The sequence below is a fragment of the Scomber scombrus genome, chromosome 2 (assembly GCF_963691925.1).
Source record: "Scomber scombrus chromosome 2, fScoSco1.1, whole genome shotgun sequence".
NCBI lineage: Eukaryota > Metazoa > Chordata > Actinopteri > Scombriformes > Scombridae > Scomber > Scomber scombrus.
In genome coordinates this window covers 10,572,154-10,587,805 of record NC_084971.1, presented here as the reverse complement: position 1 = coordinate 10,587,805, position 15,652 = coordinate 10,572,154, and the positions used below count along the sequence as shown (strand labels likewise).

The 15,652-nt window shown below is 39.1% G+C and overlaps 2 protein-coding genes across 2 annotated transcripts; both read right to left on the bottom strand.

Annotated features, from left to right (window-relative positions):
• Positions 1-3,866: 3,866 nt before the first annotated feature.
• On the bottom strand, positions 3,867-7,978 carry gprc5bb (G protein-coupled receptor, class C, group 5, member Bb). Its single transcript, XM_062439874.1, has 3 exons — positions 6,874-7,978; positions 4,018-4,130; positions 3,867-3,911 (listed from the first exon to the last, which is right to left on the bottom strand). The coding sequence occupies exons 1-3, from the start codon at positions 7,976-7,978 to the stop codon at positions 3,867-3,869; spliced, it is 1,263 nt and encodes a 420-aa protein (XP_062295858.1).
• A 6,392-nt stretch (positions 7,979-14,370) lies between these two features.
• LOC133998377 (LITAF domain-containing protein-like) lies at positions 14,371-15,164 on the bottom strand. The gene is made up of 4 exons (XM_062437866.1): positions 15,065-15,164; positions 14,886-14,939; positions 14,568-14,715; positions 14,371-14,476 (listed from the first exon to the last, which is right to left on the bottom strand). Exons 1-4 carry the CDS (start codon positions 15,162-15,164, stop codon positions 14,371-14,373), a joined length of 408 nt encoding a protein of 135 aa, XP_062293850.1.
• Positions 15,165-15,652: the final 488 nt, after the last annotated feature.

Sequence of the window (15,652 nt, the reverse complement as noted above, 5' to 3'; positions counted from 1 at the left end):
TTTAGTTTTTGTTTTTTACAGAACTATTGTTTTTTTCCCAGTTAATTAAATAATTTTTTCACTGCTAGTTTTAGTTTTAGTTAACTGTAATAACCCTGGTCTGATGTGGTTTTTCCCAAAAACATGTCAATTATCTTGTGACAATTTAAAAATCTACTTTTTTCCTCATTAAAAACTCTGAACTCCAGAAACTCTGAACATGTAAATATATTTAATTTCAAAAGTTTAATAGCTGGACACAAGATGTCTCCCTCCTCACTGTAAAGTTCATTCTCAGTGTCTGTTTACTAGAGGCTTGAAGTTTCCACATCACATCTGTGCAAGTTTAATATTGGACCAAGATTGGCTTTTTAAGTAGTTGTGATGTCACAAATAATGCTGGTATGTACACAAATTAAAATCTGATTTTCAATCAGACAAACTTTCAGCAGATGAAAGTGAAACCAAACTCTGCACAGGTGTCATTCTGCAGAGTGAAGCTCAAACATCCAACTGTAGGAAAAAGAAGAGAAGCACATTTTTGACTACAAGGTGATGCAAAATGACTGAAAATCCACAGAAAAACAAGGATAAACAAATGAAAAAAATCGAACCAAGTGTTCAAACCACTAAGTTTATCTTAGACCATGGTTAACTTCCTACCTGGAGCTTCTTCAGTATCAGTTAGTTTGCCTCAACTTAAGTGTTTCTCACATTGTCAAAGCATCTGAGCAGCAACAGTTTTACAACTTTAGGTCGCGTCCAACAAGTTCTGTAAGTTTCTAAAACCAACAATCCCGCAAGCATGTCCACGTCACTTAGGTGACTTTTTTTTTTACACACCTACTTCTGTCACTTTTGGTATGTAGACTACAAATTATTGCAACAGCATGAATGCCTTCAAGACGAAACAGAAAGTATGCACAGAAGGCTTTGCACTCGGGCCCTTATGTGACATTCTGAACAATACCTTCACCTTTCACCAACAAATCGAACAAACTAGTTTGTTTCAAGCTTGCACACACCCTCAGTCTTTGTCTCAGTATAAAAGGAAATCAGTCTCAGCCATTGATCCCAGCCTCAAACTAAAGCTTCAGTCCCAGTCTCCATCTGCCTCAAGCAAGCTCATGAATTTAAGGATACATAGCTTATATAAAGCAAGGGCTACTTTTAAAGCACTCCGACATGAAGTGAGCTATTTTAGAATAGCTGCTCCCTGTCTATTTGTCATAAATAGAGCTGAATGCATGGGTGAGATCATAAACTGGCTCACGATTCAACACATCACACTGACAGTAGACATCATGCATGTCTTCACTCAGCTCTTCCATATCCATGAATTATTTAATTATATTGCTATTCTACAATTACTGGCAATAATGAAAATGACAATAAATTTGACATCACATAGTAATCAAACAAATTTTGTGAAATATTTTCTACACTTATAAATACATCTTAGAACATAATGTATTAACTCAGGTCTTCAGAGTTTTCAAATGATGGATGTAGTGAGTACTTTTTATTGAAATTACCCTTTAAGGAGAGAGACTGTGAGTGATTGGAGCATTTGTCTCACATTTGGACCCTTTTAAGTATAATCTTTACAGAAAACACATATTTATTATTTTTAGTGTCCTCTGGAAAGCTCTTTTGTGTTGTTTCATACAGTAGCCTCTTCATTGTGTATAATTTGCAGTATTTTCTGTATTTGCTTGTACTTTCTGTATTTACATGGTGTTTCAAATTTGTGAATTATGAATTTCTTTATTTACTTGTGTATTATTTATTTGCTACGTTTGTGTTGCCAAATTGGTGAAAATGTTTTCTTTGTTCATTTGTTCTCTTCTATCTGCTTGTGTTTTTTATGTGGCATTGCACTGAGCTCTCTGGGTCCTCGTACATATTCCCCTACTGAAAGTGTAGAGTGTGTATAAAGTGACACATCCCTACAGTTCAGTAACTCCAGTGGTGTACCACAAAGCACAGGAGGCTGAAGACAAATCAGTTCACAACCAGACAACATTTAACAGAAAATGTGCACTGATGTATTAGTCATTAGTTACATTTGGATTGTTTACTTGAGTAAAACTCTGTTATATAAGTTTATTACATAAAAATCCTGCAATGATAACATTTTTATTATACAATATTAGAGCACTCACCCGTACACAAAAGCGAAGTCATTAAAAACATACTTAATTAGTTAGATACAGTAGCAAGAAGAAATGGTCACAGCATGAACATGTTCACAGCTCTTTGAATTGTATTTCACTTGGATAAATTGTGCTTCAGTGTTGCCTCGGAGACAAAAACTGCAACCCTACAGTCAAATTTTTACTTTTGTCTCAGAGTTCAAACACTGAAGCGTTTGAACAGCTGCTGGCAAACTAAACATCAATCTAGACTTGGAGCCAAGCTTTGTAATGTCATCAATGTAAACAGTATGCGTTGGTTTGATTCACAGTGATGGATGGCTGAATGCTTTCTCTATATTTGATGGAAATGAAAACTTAAAGGTATCCTGAATGCCAGAATACAATGCGCTGTTGCCGTAAATCTTGAACAAACTGTACAATAATGATCATAGCCTTATTGAATCCACATTCTGTAAACACGTTAGTTAGTTAGTTAGTTAAAGTTAAAAACAGGCTAACACTGGTCTATTTCGTAGCTGTATTGGAGATTTAAGTTGTATCACATTCTTCCTCAGCACACAGCGAATGCCCAAAGTGCACATGTTCAAAATAACACATTTTCTGAGCACTTTAATGACTTCTCATCCATGTGGCTTTAAAGTGGTGAAATTGTTCAGTCAACTGATATTTCCACTCAGCAATAAAACTGATCAGTTTCTTCAACGTGTTTATCAAAATTCTAGAAAACTTGACAAAATACATGACCTTTTAACTTTTACATGCATCTGAAATGATCATAGATCTCAAATATCACAATGCCAAAACATGATCAGTGCTGATAAAGTGCAAAATCACCTCCGCAACAACCCCTATACTGCACTGTATTGCAGTATTAAATGGCTTTTTATGATATGCTTAAAAACTAGTCATCCATGAGTTGTAGACTCCTCGTTCACCCTTTATATAATCTGATACGGTAATCCATCAGGAACCTTGTACAAGGTCTGTTAAATGTAATATGGATAATATCCAGTAGCACTGTTTATGGATAGACGTGGAGAGAAAAACACTATGAGGGGTGTTTTTCGTCTTCCCAGGAGAGTGGGTAATTTGCATGAACTTGCTTGAAATCAACCAGAAAGAGAAGGAAAGTATGGTTTCATGAAGCAAACAGACATCAGAAGGTAACAGCACTGGTTTAGAGCTGCTCGGGCAGGCAAAGGGTTTTCTTCCCTACATCCAAATACTCCTTTAATCATTATTTTCTCATGGTCCGACAGCAGCTATTTCACTTACTTTCGTTCAATATCACAATGGACAGTAGTTTTTGATCTTCATATATACACCTCATAGCTAACAACATTAGCACTCCTTGAATATTTAATCTCATCTTATTTACATATTACACACAACACTATATGCCGATCTGAATTGATCAAAGTAATGCGCCGTAAATGTCCTAAACTGTGGAGGCTGCCTCACTCTCACCTCCCTCTCTTGTGGTTTCATGTTCATCTGGTCATAAAGAGGCAAATAAGAAAATCTCAGCAAAAATACTATTGCGGTTGGTTTTAAAATTCTATATGTGTGCAGAAACACAAACACATTAAACTTATTTTGCTCCCATCAATCCATTCAGTATGATATGTTGTGTCTTAGACATTTCTTTCTCCCTCTTAGGCAACAGGAAATTCTTCCATCACACACGTGGCACCAGTGTACATCATCCTCCTCAAGTTTTGTCTCACTTTACCATAACCGTCGTCCAGTGTAGTTAACAGGGGCTGTGGGCATCTACAAGCAAGAGACAAACATGTAGTAAACAAGTATAACAGTCTAGTTATTTAGTGATTGAGAGACAGTGAAATACATAGAGTATGTGTGTTTGTGCCGTACTAACCGTGCCACCGTTCATGACCAGAGCCATTTCAGTTGGTTGGTAGACGTGACCTCTGAAGGCAATGCCAGGACGCATACTCCCATGGCCGCTGTGGTATGTTCCACTTCGGAGAGCTGACAGACCAAGCAAAGTAAATCACACACAAAAAGTTACAGGCGTCAGTTACACCACCAGGTGTTAGGTCTTCTGTATTATTTATTTCTTTATTCCAGTGAGACCACTAGCCACTATAAGCTATATGTGGTCACACAAATCAGCGTTTTTCATTTCTTATTAATTGATCTTTGACTTGACTTAAGAGGACAACTGTGTTTTTTCTCTTTAAAAAGTTACATATTCTCCCTTTAAGCCCCTGAGAACTTGTCTGCATGACATTATATATAAAATTCATAACCAAAAAGGCCAGAGTAAGAGTTATTAAAACAACATCTTCTAGGTATTAATAAATTTAACTCTCAAAGAATCAGTTGCTAACAAGCAACATAAGCACCTCTAATCCTGCCAAATCCTTATTGGTGCACAGGAATGTGTGACATCAGCTCTTTCCAACTCAGCCCTGCTAACATTAAATCAGTAAGTAAAACAAAAATAAAAGCACAAACACAAAAATCTCATGTGAAATTAACTAAACTGCTAACATAATAGGTCATAATATGCATTGGGCCTTCAAAGTTTTTGTCAACCTGGGTCTTATTTCTGGCCATTTTAAAATAAGACATAATTAACAAGGGCTAGTGCAGAGACTGCAATCTAAAATACTGTATACACCATACTGTCCATTAGGGCATTTAACAAAAGTCTTAACTCCATCCTCTCGACCACAAAGTAAATCCTCTGGTGACTTCTTTCACTATGTTACACAATTTCCTTTCCATTCTGATATTGTATGATCTTCACCTGAAGTCTGCATCTTGCAAAACACTCTTTATGTTGCCTTTCTGCCACTGCCTCCCCTCTGTTTATCCTGCTTCCTCATGGTTCAGCTCTTCGTCAGTGTATTTGGCTTCAACGATGGAGAACAATTATTTTAAAAGGAAGAGTATAGTTTGATTGGAATTTGGATTGTGTAGTGTAGCTAAAAGTGAGCCACATTCTGCTTTAAACAAACCTACATGGCACTCCTGTATGGTAGTCATCTTGCATGTATACCAGATATCGATCTGGAGTACAATGGATGGGTTTCCATATTAAATTTGATCTATTCAGTTCAATTTCAATTTCTCAGGGACAGTACGTATTAATAAATATTACTGTAAATATGCCAGAATCAGCCCCTGGTCAGGTGCTACGTTGGCAGCCTAAAGTCAACCTCACATCAAGAATCAAGTTTAAAACAGTAATCATGAGGCATTTTCAGGCATGTTACAGTAAAAACAGAACACAGACATGGGCAGCAATGAAAGCAGATCAAATTGTAGTTCAACTAAAAAAGAAAAACAATTACAGAGCAGCTTAAATTACAGAACAGCTTCGCAAAAACAGACATAAGCGAGGACAGATATGAGCACTGACAGATTAAAACAGGGACTGATATGAGCAACAGGACCACAGTAGCACAAAATCAACCAGTTTAGCAGTATACCAGTTTTATATTGACAGACTCTTGCCAGATGATGAAGGCATTCAAACAAGTGCTGCCAGATTTGGTGGCCTGTAAGGCATGTTAACTGTCTACAAAAAAGGACCTGTAAGTGGGAAATTGGAGGAGGAGCCATGCCATGAACAATTTTAAAGATGAGACATATATTTGCATGTTTGATCCGGTTTTCCCAATTCAGTAGGTTATATTTTTCCACTATGTTGCAGTGGTGAAAACTGCAAGTTTCTTTTCAAGGGTTTTCATGGTTTGTTTATATAATGATTCTAGTGGCCTCAAGATGTGCTTAGATCCTCAACCATGGCAGTATCCGTCTCATAAACATCTTTTGCTTTTGATATTTTAAAAGCATTGATTATTTTTAGCACATCTGCTTCAACAATATCCCTTATGTGAAAGGGTGGTTCTGCAACATCCAGAAAAAGGGGATAGTGGCTGCAAAGCTGCAGCCTCTGATAGATTAGTATTTGTTTCACTCACAGAGAAACTCTCTTCAATAGTGGCCACTGAATCAATAAAATAATGGTTGAGAGCCTCAGCAATTTTGAATGGGTCCCTTGAAAGGTTTCAATTGATTTTCTTTTTTTTAACCTTCCTACTTTGTGACGTTATTCCATTGTAGTTCCTGTTCAGTGTCTCAATTTTTTCTCACTTTATGGCACTTTGGCTTGTGGATGACATCGTAGTTGAGTCTCCTTCACAGACCTCAAAAATTGGAATGAATTGATGTAGTGTTGCCTTCAAGTGGGTAGTGTTTAATCTGCTCACAGGAAGAGTTTTGAATGACTCTTTTGGCTGTAACATTCAGAGGGTAGGGATGCATTGAGATTTGGGATTGTGTGGATATATTATAAATACTTATAAATATCCATTAAGAAAACATTGTAAATTATATGGATTTAAGCTGATCCAAGACACATGATGTTATGATGTTACTTTTGTTGTCCCCTTGTTTTTTCAGCCATAAGCATGACATTGAATATAGAAAACACAAAGTCATCCACCATTTTTGAAAATCAAGACAACGTCCATTTTTGTTGTCAGTTACCTAGCAACAATACCCTACTGACTTACAGAAAAACACTAAAATACCAAGCTTGTTTTCTTGACCTCCCATGTCAGAAAGTACGACCCCATGGTTCCATTTGAAGCCATCACTTGACCCAGGTTGATTTAAAAAAAAAAATTAAAAACAGATTCTTTGTTATACAAACAGAAACATGCACAGTGACACACACAAACAAGTTATATAAGCTTACTTTCATTATGCTCCTCCAGGGAGAAGGCCTGGTTTTCTGGGAATGGTCGGTGAGAGTGTGCAGGAAGCTCATCTCCGAAATGTGGAGGAGGGGACGTTTGACTGGTGTCAAAGAAATCTTGTGTGTTGGATTGTAGAGGTTTGCGTAGGCAGAGGTGTGTCTCTGGAATAGCGTGGAACAACAGCAGAATCCAGCCCTGAATGACCAGGGCCACTGCTAGCGCAGGTTCATCCAACCCCTTTATGTCCTTCTTTCCACCTCCTCCTAACCTTTCCCCTTTTCCTTTCACCCTCAACGCCTGGCTGCCATAAAGATAAAACCCCAGCCAGGCCACCCATAGCAATGCTGATGCCAGACAGGACAAGAACAGCCAGACAGCGTTACACTTCCATCTCCGTTTTTCACTCTCTCCTTCTCCATCTTCTTCACCTGCTCCCTCTGCCCCGAACTCTCCTCCACAGAGCACCACCCCCAGAGAAAGGCCCATGGCTATGAGGAGCAGCCCCAGGGTGTAGCTGCATGTCAGAGCAAAGTCTAAAGGTGGATATTCGCAGGCTGGGTGACCCTCCCTAACTACTGTCAGCAGGACCCATTCAGCAGAAATGATCCCCTGAACCAAGGCCAAGGCCAGGCCCAGTGCTGCCAGGGAGCTGCCCGATGGGCTCGTCTTGCCGGCCACCAGTCTCCTGAGCCTCACACCCTGGACAAGCAAGCTGGAGAAGCAGAGGGCAAAAAGGGGTCCCCAGAAGGCCCTGCGGACCACACAGAGTGCCTGATTCTTCCCCACCAGGAAAGCCAGAGAGATGGTAAAAAGCCCGAGGAGTGTGCCTAGGAGCAGGAGCAGAGGCCCCAGGCCGGAGCGTCTGGCGGGGTCAGAAATGGAGTGAAGTTTGACCAGCAGAAGCACAGAGAGGAACAGAGAGCTGATGCCACCGCTGCAGGCTACTGCCTCCAGAACAACACCCCAGACTGATTCCAGGTCACACAGCACTCTGTATGAAGGGTCCACATCCTCACTGCATCCCCGAGGTGGAGGAGAGGGGTGGGATGAGCCATAGCAAGTCAGTGACAGGAGGCAGATGATGATAAAAGGGCTGACAGCCATCTTAGAGACACAGAAACAGAAGGGATGTGATTATGAGCAGAAACACAGAAAGGGTTAAAGCAGAGAAAGAGAGGGAGAAAGATACACAGACAAACAAGAAGAGGAAGGAAAGAATGATAAATATGTAGAGATACATTTTATACAGTTTATACAGTAAAATGCAGGATCTTCATGACTCACGGTAATAGAAGAAACAGCAGTTAGTACATCAATATTCAAAAAACCTGTTATATATTAGAGATTTATATGTTTCTCTGTCTTTCAGAGACACACAAACACATACACTCATACGCTCACAGCACAGAATAGAACTGCTTTTAGCACTGGGCAATGGTTTCCATGGTAACGGCAAGCAGCGTGGGCTGACTACATTTCATACTGGGCTTTGAGAAGTCGAGTTTCAGTACCCAAAAGCATAGACACATGCACACACGAGCACACACACACACACACACACACACACACACACACACACACACACACACACACACACACACACACACACACACACACACACACACACACACACACACACACACACTCACACACAATGTTTGTACTTACTTGTGATTACCCTCATTAACAGAACACATTGTTTAACTTAAAGTTGATAGTCTTAACTAAGTCTCAACCTTCAACCAGGTTGAAATGTCCTTACCTCTAAACAATGTTCTCACTCTCAAGGTCTGAAACTCAAATAACACATACACAGAAATACACACACACATGTAAAAAATACCACAGCATTAAAATAAACCTTCAATCACAATAATTTCAAACTCACCTCAGATAAAGTCTTCACTGGAATTCTTGATTATTGATAAAGAAGGGGCATCATAATTTTCCATTCATTATTTTCGGCATCACTTCACTTCAAGTGTTTAATAAATCCCAGTTAATAAAATCCTTTAGGCAGCAGAAGCAAAATGGTTTCCATTTTGTCTTTGAAAATGTCTCTGTGCTCCCAGGGTTTTAAAGTGCAAAATAACACTTTGACAGACCGATAATGTCTTGCTGCTGCAGTGACACGTCCGGCTGCTCCAAGAAAAATCCACAATTATGATGCATGCCTTGATACTTCACACACCCACATGGTCAAATATATCTTCTGTCTCTTTTACACACTCTCTCTCTCTCTCTCTCTCTCTCTCTCTCTCTCTCTCTCTCTCTCTCTCTCTCTCTCTCTCTCTCTCTCTCTCTCTCTCTCTCTCTCTCTCTCTCTCTCTCCTCTCTCACTGTCTCTGCCTCTCTCTCTCTCTCTCTCTCTCTCTGTCCTCCTCTTTCTATTCATTCCGTCTGCATGTCTGTATTTTTCTCTCCCTGCTTCACACTGAATCTGCGGAGGTGTCAACAGAGATGCAATCCCAGCTTCACTTCTGTGCACCCACACACAGGGAGTATTAATTGCTCATGCACCTGTCTAACCAGGAAGAAAATAGGAAATAAGTACAGTATATGAGCATAGCAATTCACGGCTGATCTGGTATTAGTCACTTGTTTGCTCATCTCTGTGTTATTTCCTGTCTTCAGGCTCCCATTTCTTCCTCACCAGTTATGCAATGCTCCCTCACACCCAGAGCTGTGGGAGATGTGGATTCATCTATGACTCCTGTGGTGGAAACCAGATTGGACCAGAAGAATTGGAAGTCTCTTCAGCAATGAGATGTCAGTAGACGCGCAGCATGTGTTTCAGAGTGAGGATGGGATTTGGATTGGGAGGGGCATATGGTCAATCTAAACACAGGTGAGCCCAGTGGCCACATGGCGAGCCTAGTAGGGAATGTTACATAATACCCACGAAGGCATGATTTAGCCAAATCTCCCTTTAGAGTGGAGTAATCTCCTCCCCTGGAGATGGCTTCATGAGGGGTTAGAGAGGGACACAACACCATGACAAGGAGTAGCGATTGTGTTAGCTAATCGAGTCAGTTTGGATCAGCGTGTGAGGGATTGATGCTGACAGATACTAGAGAGCTCAGTGACAGATAGAGGTCAAACACAGGAAATGGCAAAGCTGGTTTTGTGGTACGCAAATAAACTCAGAGATACATAGACAGATGTAAGTAAAGGAGTGCACACCTGCAACCTGCTGTGTCAGTCAAGACAGTCTAATCCAGATAGTAAGTCCTTGCTAACATGCAAGTAGCAGGAGTCCCTACTCTGTGTGATGGCAACAGAAGAGTCAAGAGAGTCTTTCGCAAAAAGGCATAGGAAGGACAATTCTGATCACAGGTCGATGGCCTATACGTGCCATCATGCACCAATCCCAATAATCCACGATTGACAACACAAGACAGTTTGGAGCCATGTTAACAGCTCTGTAAAGCTATGCTTTGGCTTCACAGAGGGGCTTTAACCTAAATGCTGTTTTTGTGTTGTTTTTTGTCTTATTTGTCATTATTATGCTTAGTGTAAGAGCTGCTGCTGTTTATCACAGGCTCTCTACATAATATCCACATTTCAACAGGCTGTTTGTTGATTTGTTGATTGTTGTTGCTGTTTTTGATTTTTGGTGTCTACGAGTTATCTTTCTTATCTCTGTGTATTGCAGTCTCTGTTTGTATGTGCACATTTTCACTACTTTTAAATTGTAACATTTGTGCTTTCAACTATTTGCCTGTCCAGGGACCACAGATGAAAATGAGCCTCTCTGGCTAACAAGCTTCACCCTTCTGAACTGCCTTGTGAAAGCCTCTCACAGTTTGCCGTAGACATAATTCTAGGAAACTTTCTCCAGTTCAGCAGGAATTTATTGCCTAAAAGGGGAGAATGGGTGTATTGGTGTGCAACATGTATTTTGATCCATTGTGTGTTTGAGTCCTGTCAGAGACAAAAGCAGACAGAGGTGCGAGACAACAAGGCAGAGAAGTGCTGACTAATGGGCCATAAATCCTAATCTGGGTAATCCAGTCGTCACTACAGCCACGGTCCAATAGGACCTTGTTAAGTATCGTCCATCCCATAATCCCATCTTCATCCCACCACAGGTCTCTCCTGACAACCCTCCACATGCAAATTTAGAAGGGAGGGCTCGTTGGGATGAACATATTGAATATGCTGTGATATTAATTATTGATTAATTATTATGTGACCAGGATATGTTGGAGTTTTCATTAGATTCACGAGTCCTGAGTTTAATACAGTTATAGTTGGTATAAGGTATTTGCAACAGTATTGGCATTATTGACATCCACCATACAAGTACATTTTTTTCTTGGCTACTTGCATTTCTGTAGTAGTTATAATAAAAGATTGTTGAATAAACCCACCACCAGCAGCCAGAAAGAAATTCTGGCCTTGGACACAATCCAGTAAAGTGACTCCTACCATCTCTCCTTCTTCCTCTTACTGAAACTGTGTGTTTATAGTCATGACAAAAAATAATCGGAATACTGATTATTCTGATTATGTAAATAACAAAACTGTTGTCTTTGTACTGTGAGAACTCAGTGGCTCTATTCCTGCTCTGCCGCTCTAAATGTATCTCCCTCTCGAAATTACATTTATTATAGTACATAACAACATGTTCTGTATTTTCCACTAAATGACAACACTGACAAACACACAGAGGTCTCTTTCCCATTTAGCGCAGCAAAGAATTAAAAGCAGCAGCAGCTCAGACCCTTTAACAGCCACACACAAACACACATACACACCCAAATGTAGCTAATATTGTTAATGATGACTCTGTTCCACTTATGTATTCCAGCTAGCCAAGTCATACACATTTAAATAGAATGCAGCCATACTTATTAATATCAAACACACCTGTATGTTTCCTACTATGCCAAATTTGTGAAAAAGTTTAATTCTGCATTAATGTCTTCCTTTATTACATGCAGTCCTTCTGTCTGGCGCTCATCACACTGTTTATGATTTGACCTCTGTCCTAAATGAACTTCTAATAGACCTCCGAGTCTTACCCATTACATCACAACTAGAGATTGTAAGAGAATTCAGCTGAATGGAATTTTGAAATCCACGGAGACACAAAAAGATAATCACTTTTAACATCATACACCGAAATAAGCCAAAATGATTATGTGTACAGTGTCCAAAAAAAAAATTAGTCTGTTGCCCTTTAAATGTTTACATTTATGATGCATGAAAGGATATATGATTTACTAATAAATACTTTCTGTCTCCACTGAACGACAAAAACTATTTCAATTATTTCTACATAAATATTGACGGTCTGTGAGACTATATGTTAAAATAATATTAGGATATACATACAGAACCAACCCATAGTGCTTTTCTAAATAATACACTTAAACTAAAATATAAACTGTATGATGAATGTTTCTGAAAAAGGTAATCTCCTCACAGCCTCTAGGTGACACTGCAGCATTTAGTCCAGTTTTCTCAGACACTCTGTAAATAAGCCTGACAGCCAAGTGTTTCTTTAGCAGCTGCCATAAAACATATGACAGATTAATGACGGCGTATAAGGGCAATATATGTTTAAAAAAAACTTTGGTTTTACACACACACACACACACACACACACACACACACACACACACACACACACACACACACACACACACACACACACACACACACACACACACACACACACACACACACACACCCCTCCTCCACGTCAGTTTTTTTTTAATAAAACATATATGGCCCTAATATGCCGTTGTACAGATTTTATGATGTTATTTCAAACATTGTGTCCCTCATTAATGATGATAATGTGATACAATGAATAGCACATTTATTCACAAGAACAACCTTAAACCATATTCTAATACACTGTCGCCCATAAAGTTGGAATAAAATATTTTTTACTTCTTCTCATGAAATGATTGTGACAGTGTGATTTATTCTTGATAGATAAAGTGTATATATTCTCAAAATTGTATTGATCAATCTCATTGCACCTGGTCAAAGGTTATTACTGATGTGTATGAATAGAAAATAAAGAGAGGAATGTGTCTGAAAACTAAATTATTCCAACTTTATGGGCGACCGTGTAGTTAAAGAAATAATATAATCTTTTTCCATCTTTGGCTTTCTCATACTTGTTAAGAGTTACACTTTCATCTACTTAAATTCAGTTGTTTGTGCATGTTGAATGACATGTTAGTAGAATATAAACCCAGTAGGGCTCTGAGATCTACTGACTCAGGTCAGATAGTGGAGCCCAGAGTTCAGAGTTGAACATGGTTAAGCAGCTTTTAGCTGTTATGCTGCACACAACTGGAACAAACTACCAGCAGAACTGAAATCAGCCCCAACTGTGAATATGTTTAAATCCAGGTTAAAAACACTTCTCTTCTCCTGTGCTTATGATTCAACTCTTTTAAAGCACTTTAAATTGTAATCTTTCATTTGCACTGTATGTCCTCTTTATTTTATGCTGCAACCTTATATTCTAGTATAGCTGGGGTAAATTGTATGTTTTAATGTTTCCATGTTTTTACTATTTATTTATTTTTATTTCTCAAATTGCCTGTTTTTATGTTTTTTTATTTCCAATTCTTCCTGTTAAATGTTTGTTTTATGTAAAGCCATTGTGTATGAAATGCGCTGTATAAATAAAGCTGCCTTGCCTTGCCTTGCCTTGCCTTGCCTTGCCTTGCCTTGCCTTGCCTTGCCTTGCCTTGCCTTGCCTTGCCTTGCCTTGCCTTGCCTTGTTTATCTTCAAAATGAATCATAAAAAAGGTCAAGAAAGAAGTAATGAATGAATGGATCAGCAAATTAATGAGTTCCCAATGATGAATAAATGCAGATGTATTTATTTTAATCTTTCTGTAGTGTTTATCATGTAAGGTTGATTATTATTCATAATTATTTGTTACACAACTTAATTAAAGATGATTATTATGCAATAGTTACTTGATTGATTATGACAATAATTTACATTTTATGATAACATGTATCTGATCATGTTTTTACATGACAGGAATATTGGATTGAGAGGGGGCGTTTCTATCCAAAACAATTGATTTTTGTCAATATGTCAATAAATGTTAATAATTTAACTGTACTTGCAGACATCTTATATTTAAAACCCTCCCCAAAAAAACCAAAACATTATAGAAAAGAATCTGCCGAGGACGCAGCATCACTTGGATCACATTGAGGGAAAAAATAACTATCATAATATTAAAAAATAGATATTCACATTACATTACTACAGAATGACTGCACATTTTAAATCATCAGATAAAAAAAGAAAAAGGAAAACTGACAGCAATGTAGTCTTGTAGCGTACAGAGTGTGACAGAGTGACACACGGTTCTTACACAAGTGAACACAGGGTTCAAATTACATCCGATGTGTACATATGAGGTTTGGCTCCTGTGCAGATGTTGGTTTCAGCTATGCTTCTCTACCTTTTGTTGTCACTGCAGTAGAGTTAACCATGCGTTGCTGCTTCACCTGCGTTTATGGACGTGGAGGACATTGTTGCAGGAGGGGCAGGAATGCTCCACATCTTTGCAAGAATCCACGCAGAATGGGATTAAACAGCAAGGCCAGCATCTGGTGTGGAGCATCAGAAGTTAAAATGATACCTCGACATTTGTGTAAATGTGTGTATACCTGAGTTGTGTGTATTGGGTGTGTTACTCACCCTATGATTCCTAGTACACCAAAGATCACCCAGGTCAGCGTGCCATTTCTGTACTCGATTTTAGTGACAACAGTGTTTTGGCAGTGGGGACAATTCATCTGTGCAGGAGTTTCGGTTGGCATCTGCTGCACCATCACCACCTGGGTCACTGTGAGGGGCAAAAACACACTGCAACACTCTCTGACAACTACAATCTGCACCTGCTCACCAATCTGTCACTGAACTCAAAGCTGACTTGCAAACAGTTTTTGCTGTGTTAGCTGTATATTTTTGCAAATTAGAGCTTATTTTAACTCGTGAGAGACATGGGGAACTTACCAGGTTGTAAGATTTGAGGTTGTTGTGGGCTGTAGTGGTAAACAGGCTGTTGAACTGGGTAAGAGAAGTAGACAATTAACTAAACAAGCTGATAAAAAAATGTAACTAATGACAGGAACAACTCTTTATTGCAGTAAATGAGCAGGTAAAATAACAGCTAAATGTCCCTGATCTCTTACCAGGTTGAATGACAGGCTGAACTTGGTAGCTTTGGTCTATAGGTGGGCCAGGGTATGGCGGCGCTGCCATTGACTGGGGAGGCTCTGGACCCTTCTCCATGATATCTGTCTGAAAGGTTGTAAAGCAGAAAAAATATGAAGAGAGAGAGCTGAGAACTGGTGTGAGGCCCTGTAATCCAAAAGAAAAGAAAAAGACGAAAAAAACAAGATACAGCTGTTCTCCTGATCTTTCTGAACAAAAGAAAGCAGAGACTTTATCAGAGGATAGGTTTTAAAATGCAGAGAGGACTTGAGTCCAGACTGAAACCTGGAATCTCAGTGTAAAAACTCATTGGACAGGTTATTGACCATTTTTAATGCAAAGAATGGTTCATTGTTGCAACACTTTCAGGTAAGCAGGTTTGGTGACATTGCTTTTGACAATGTAAGCAAATATTTCCTGGTAAGAGCCTGTCATCACATTTGTCAATTGTAGGTGACTGGTTGATTGGATTCAGGTGGATGTTTGTCAAGCACTGTAAGTACTGTCTTGCTAAGTGTAAATATTCCCCAGTGAGAGAGATGTGCCATTTCCCATTTCTGTGTTTC

Coding starts and splice junctions, on each gene's coding strand:
- gprc5bb (XM_062439874.1), bottom strand. CDS start 7,978: ATGGCTGTCAGCCCTTTTATCATCATCTGCCTCCTGTCACTGACTTGC. Junction 4,131..6,873: donor CCTGGAGGAGCATAATGAAA/GTAAGCTTATAT, acceptor TTGGTCTGTCAG/CTCTCCGAAGTGGAACATAC. Junction 3,912..4,017: donor TGGTCATGAACGGTGGCACG/GTTAGTACGGCA, acceptor TCTTGCTTGTAG/ATGCCCACAGCCCCTGTTAA.
- LOC133998377 (XM_062437866.1), bottom strand. CDS start 15,164: ATGGAGAAGGGTCCAGAGCCTCCCCAGTCAATGGCAGCGCCGCCATAC. Junction 14,940..15,064: donor TCAGCCTGTCATTCAACCTG/GTAAGAGATCAG, acceptor TCTCTTACCCAG/TTCAACAGCCTGTTTACCAC. Junction 14,477..14,567: donor GGTGTACTAGGAATCATAGG/GTGAGTAACACA, acceptor GCTCCACACCAG/ATGCTGGCCTTGCTGTTTAA.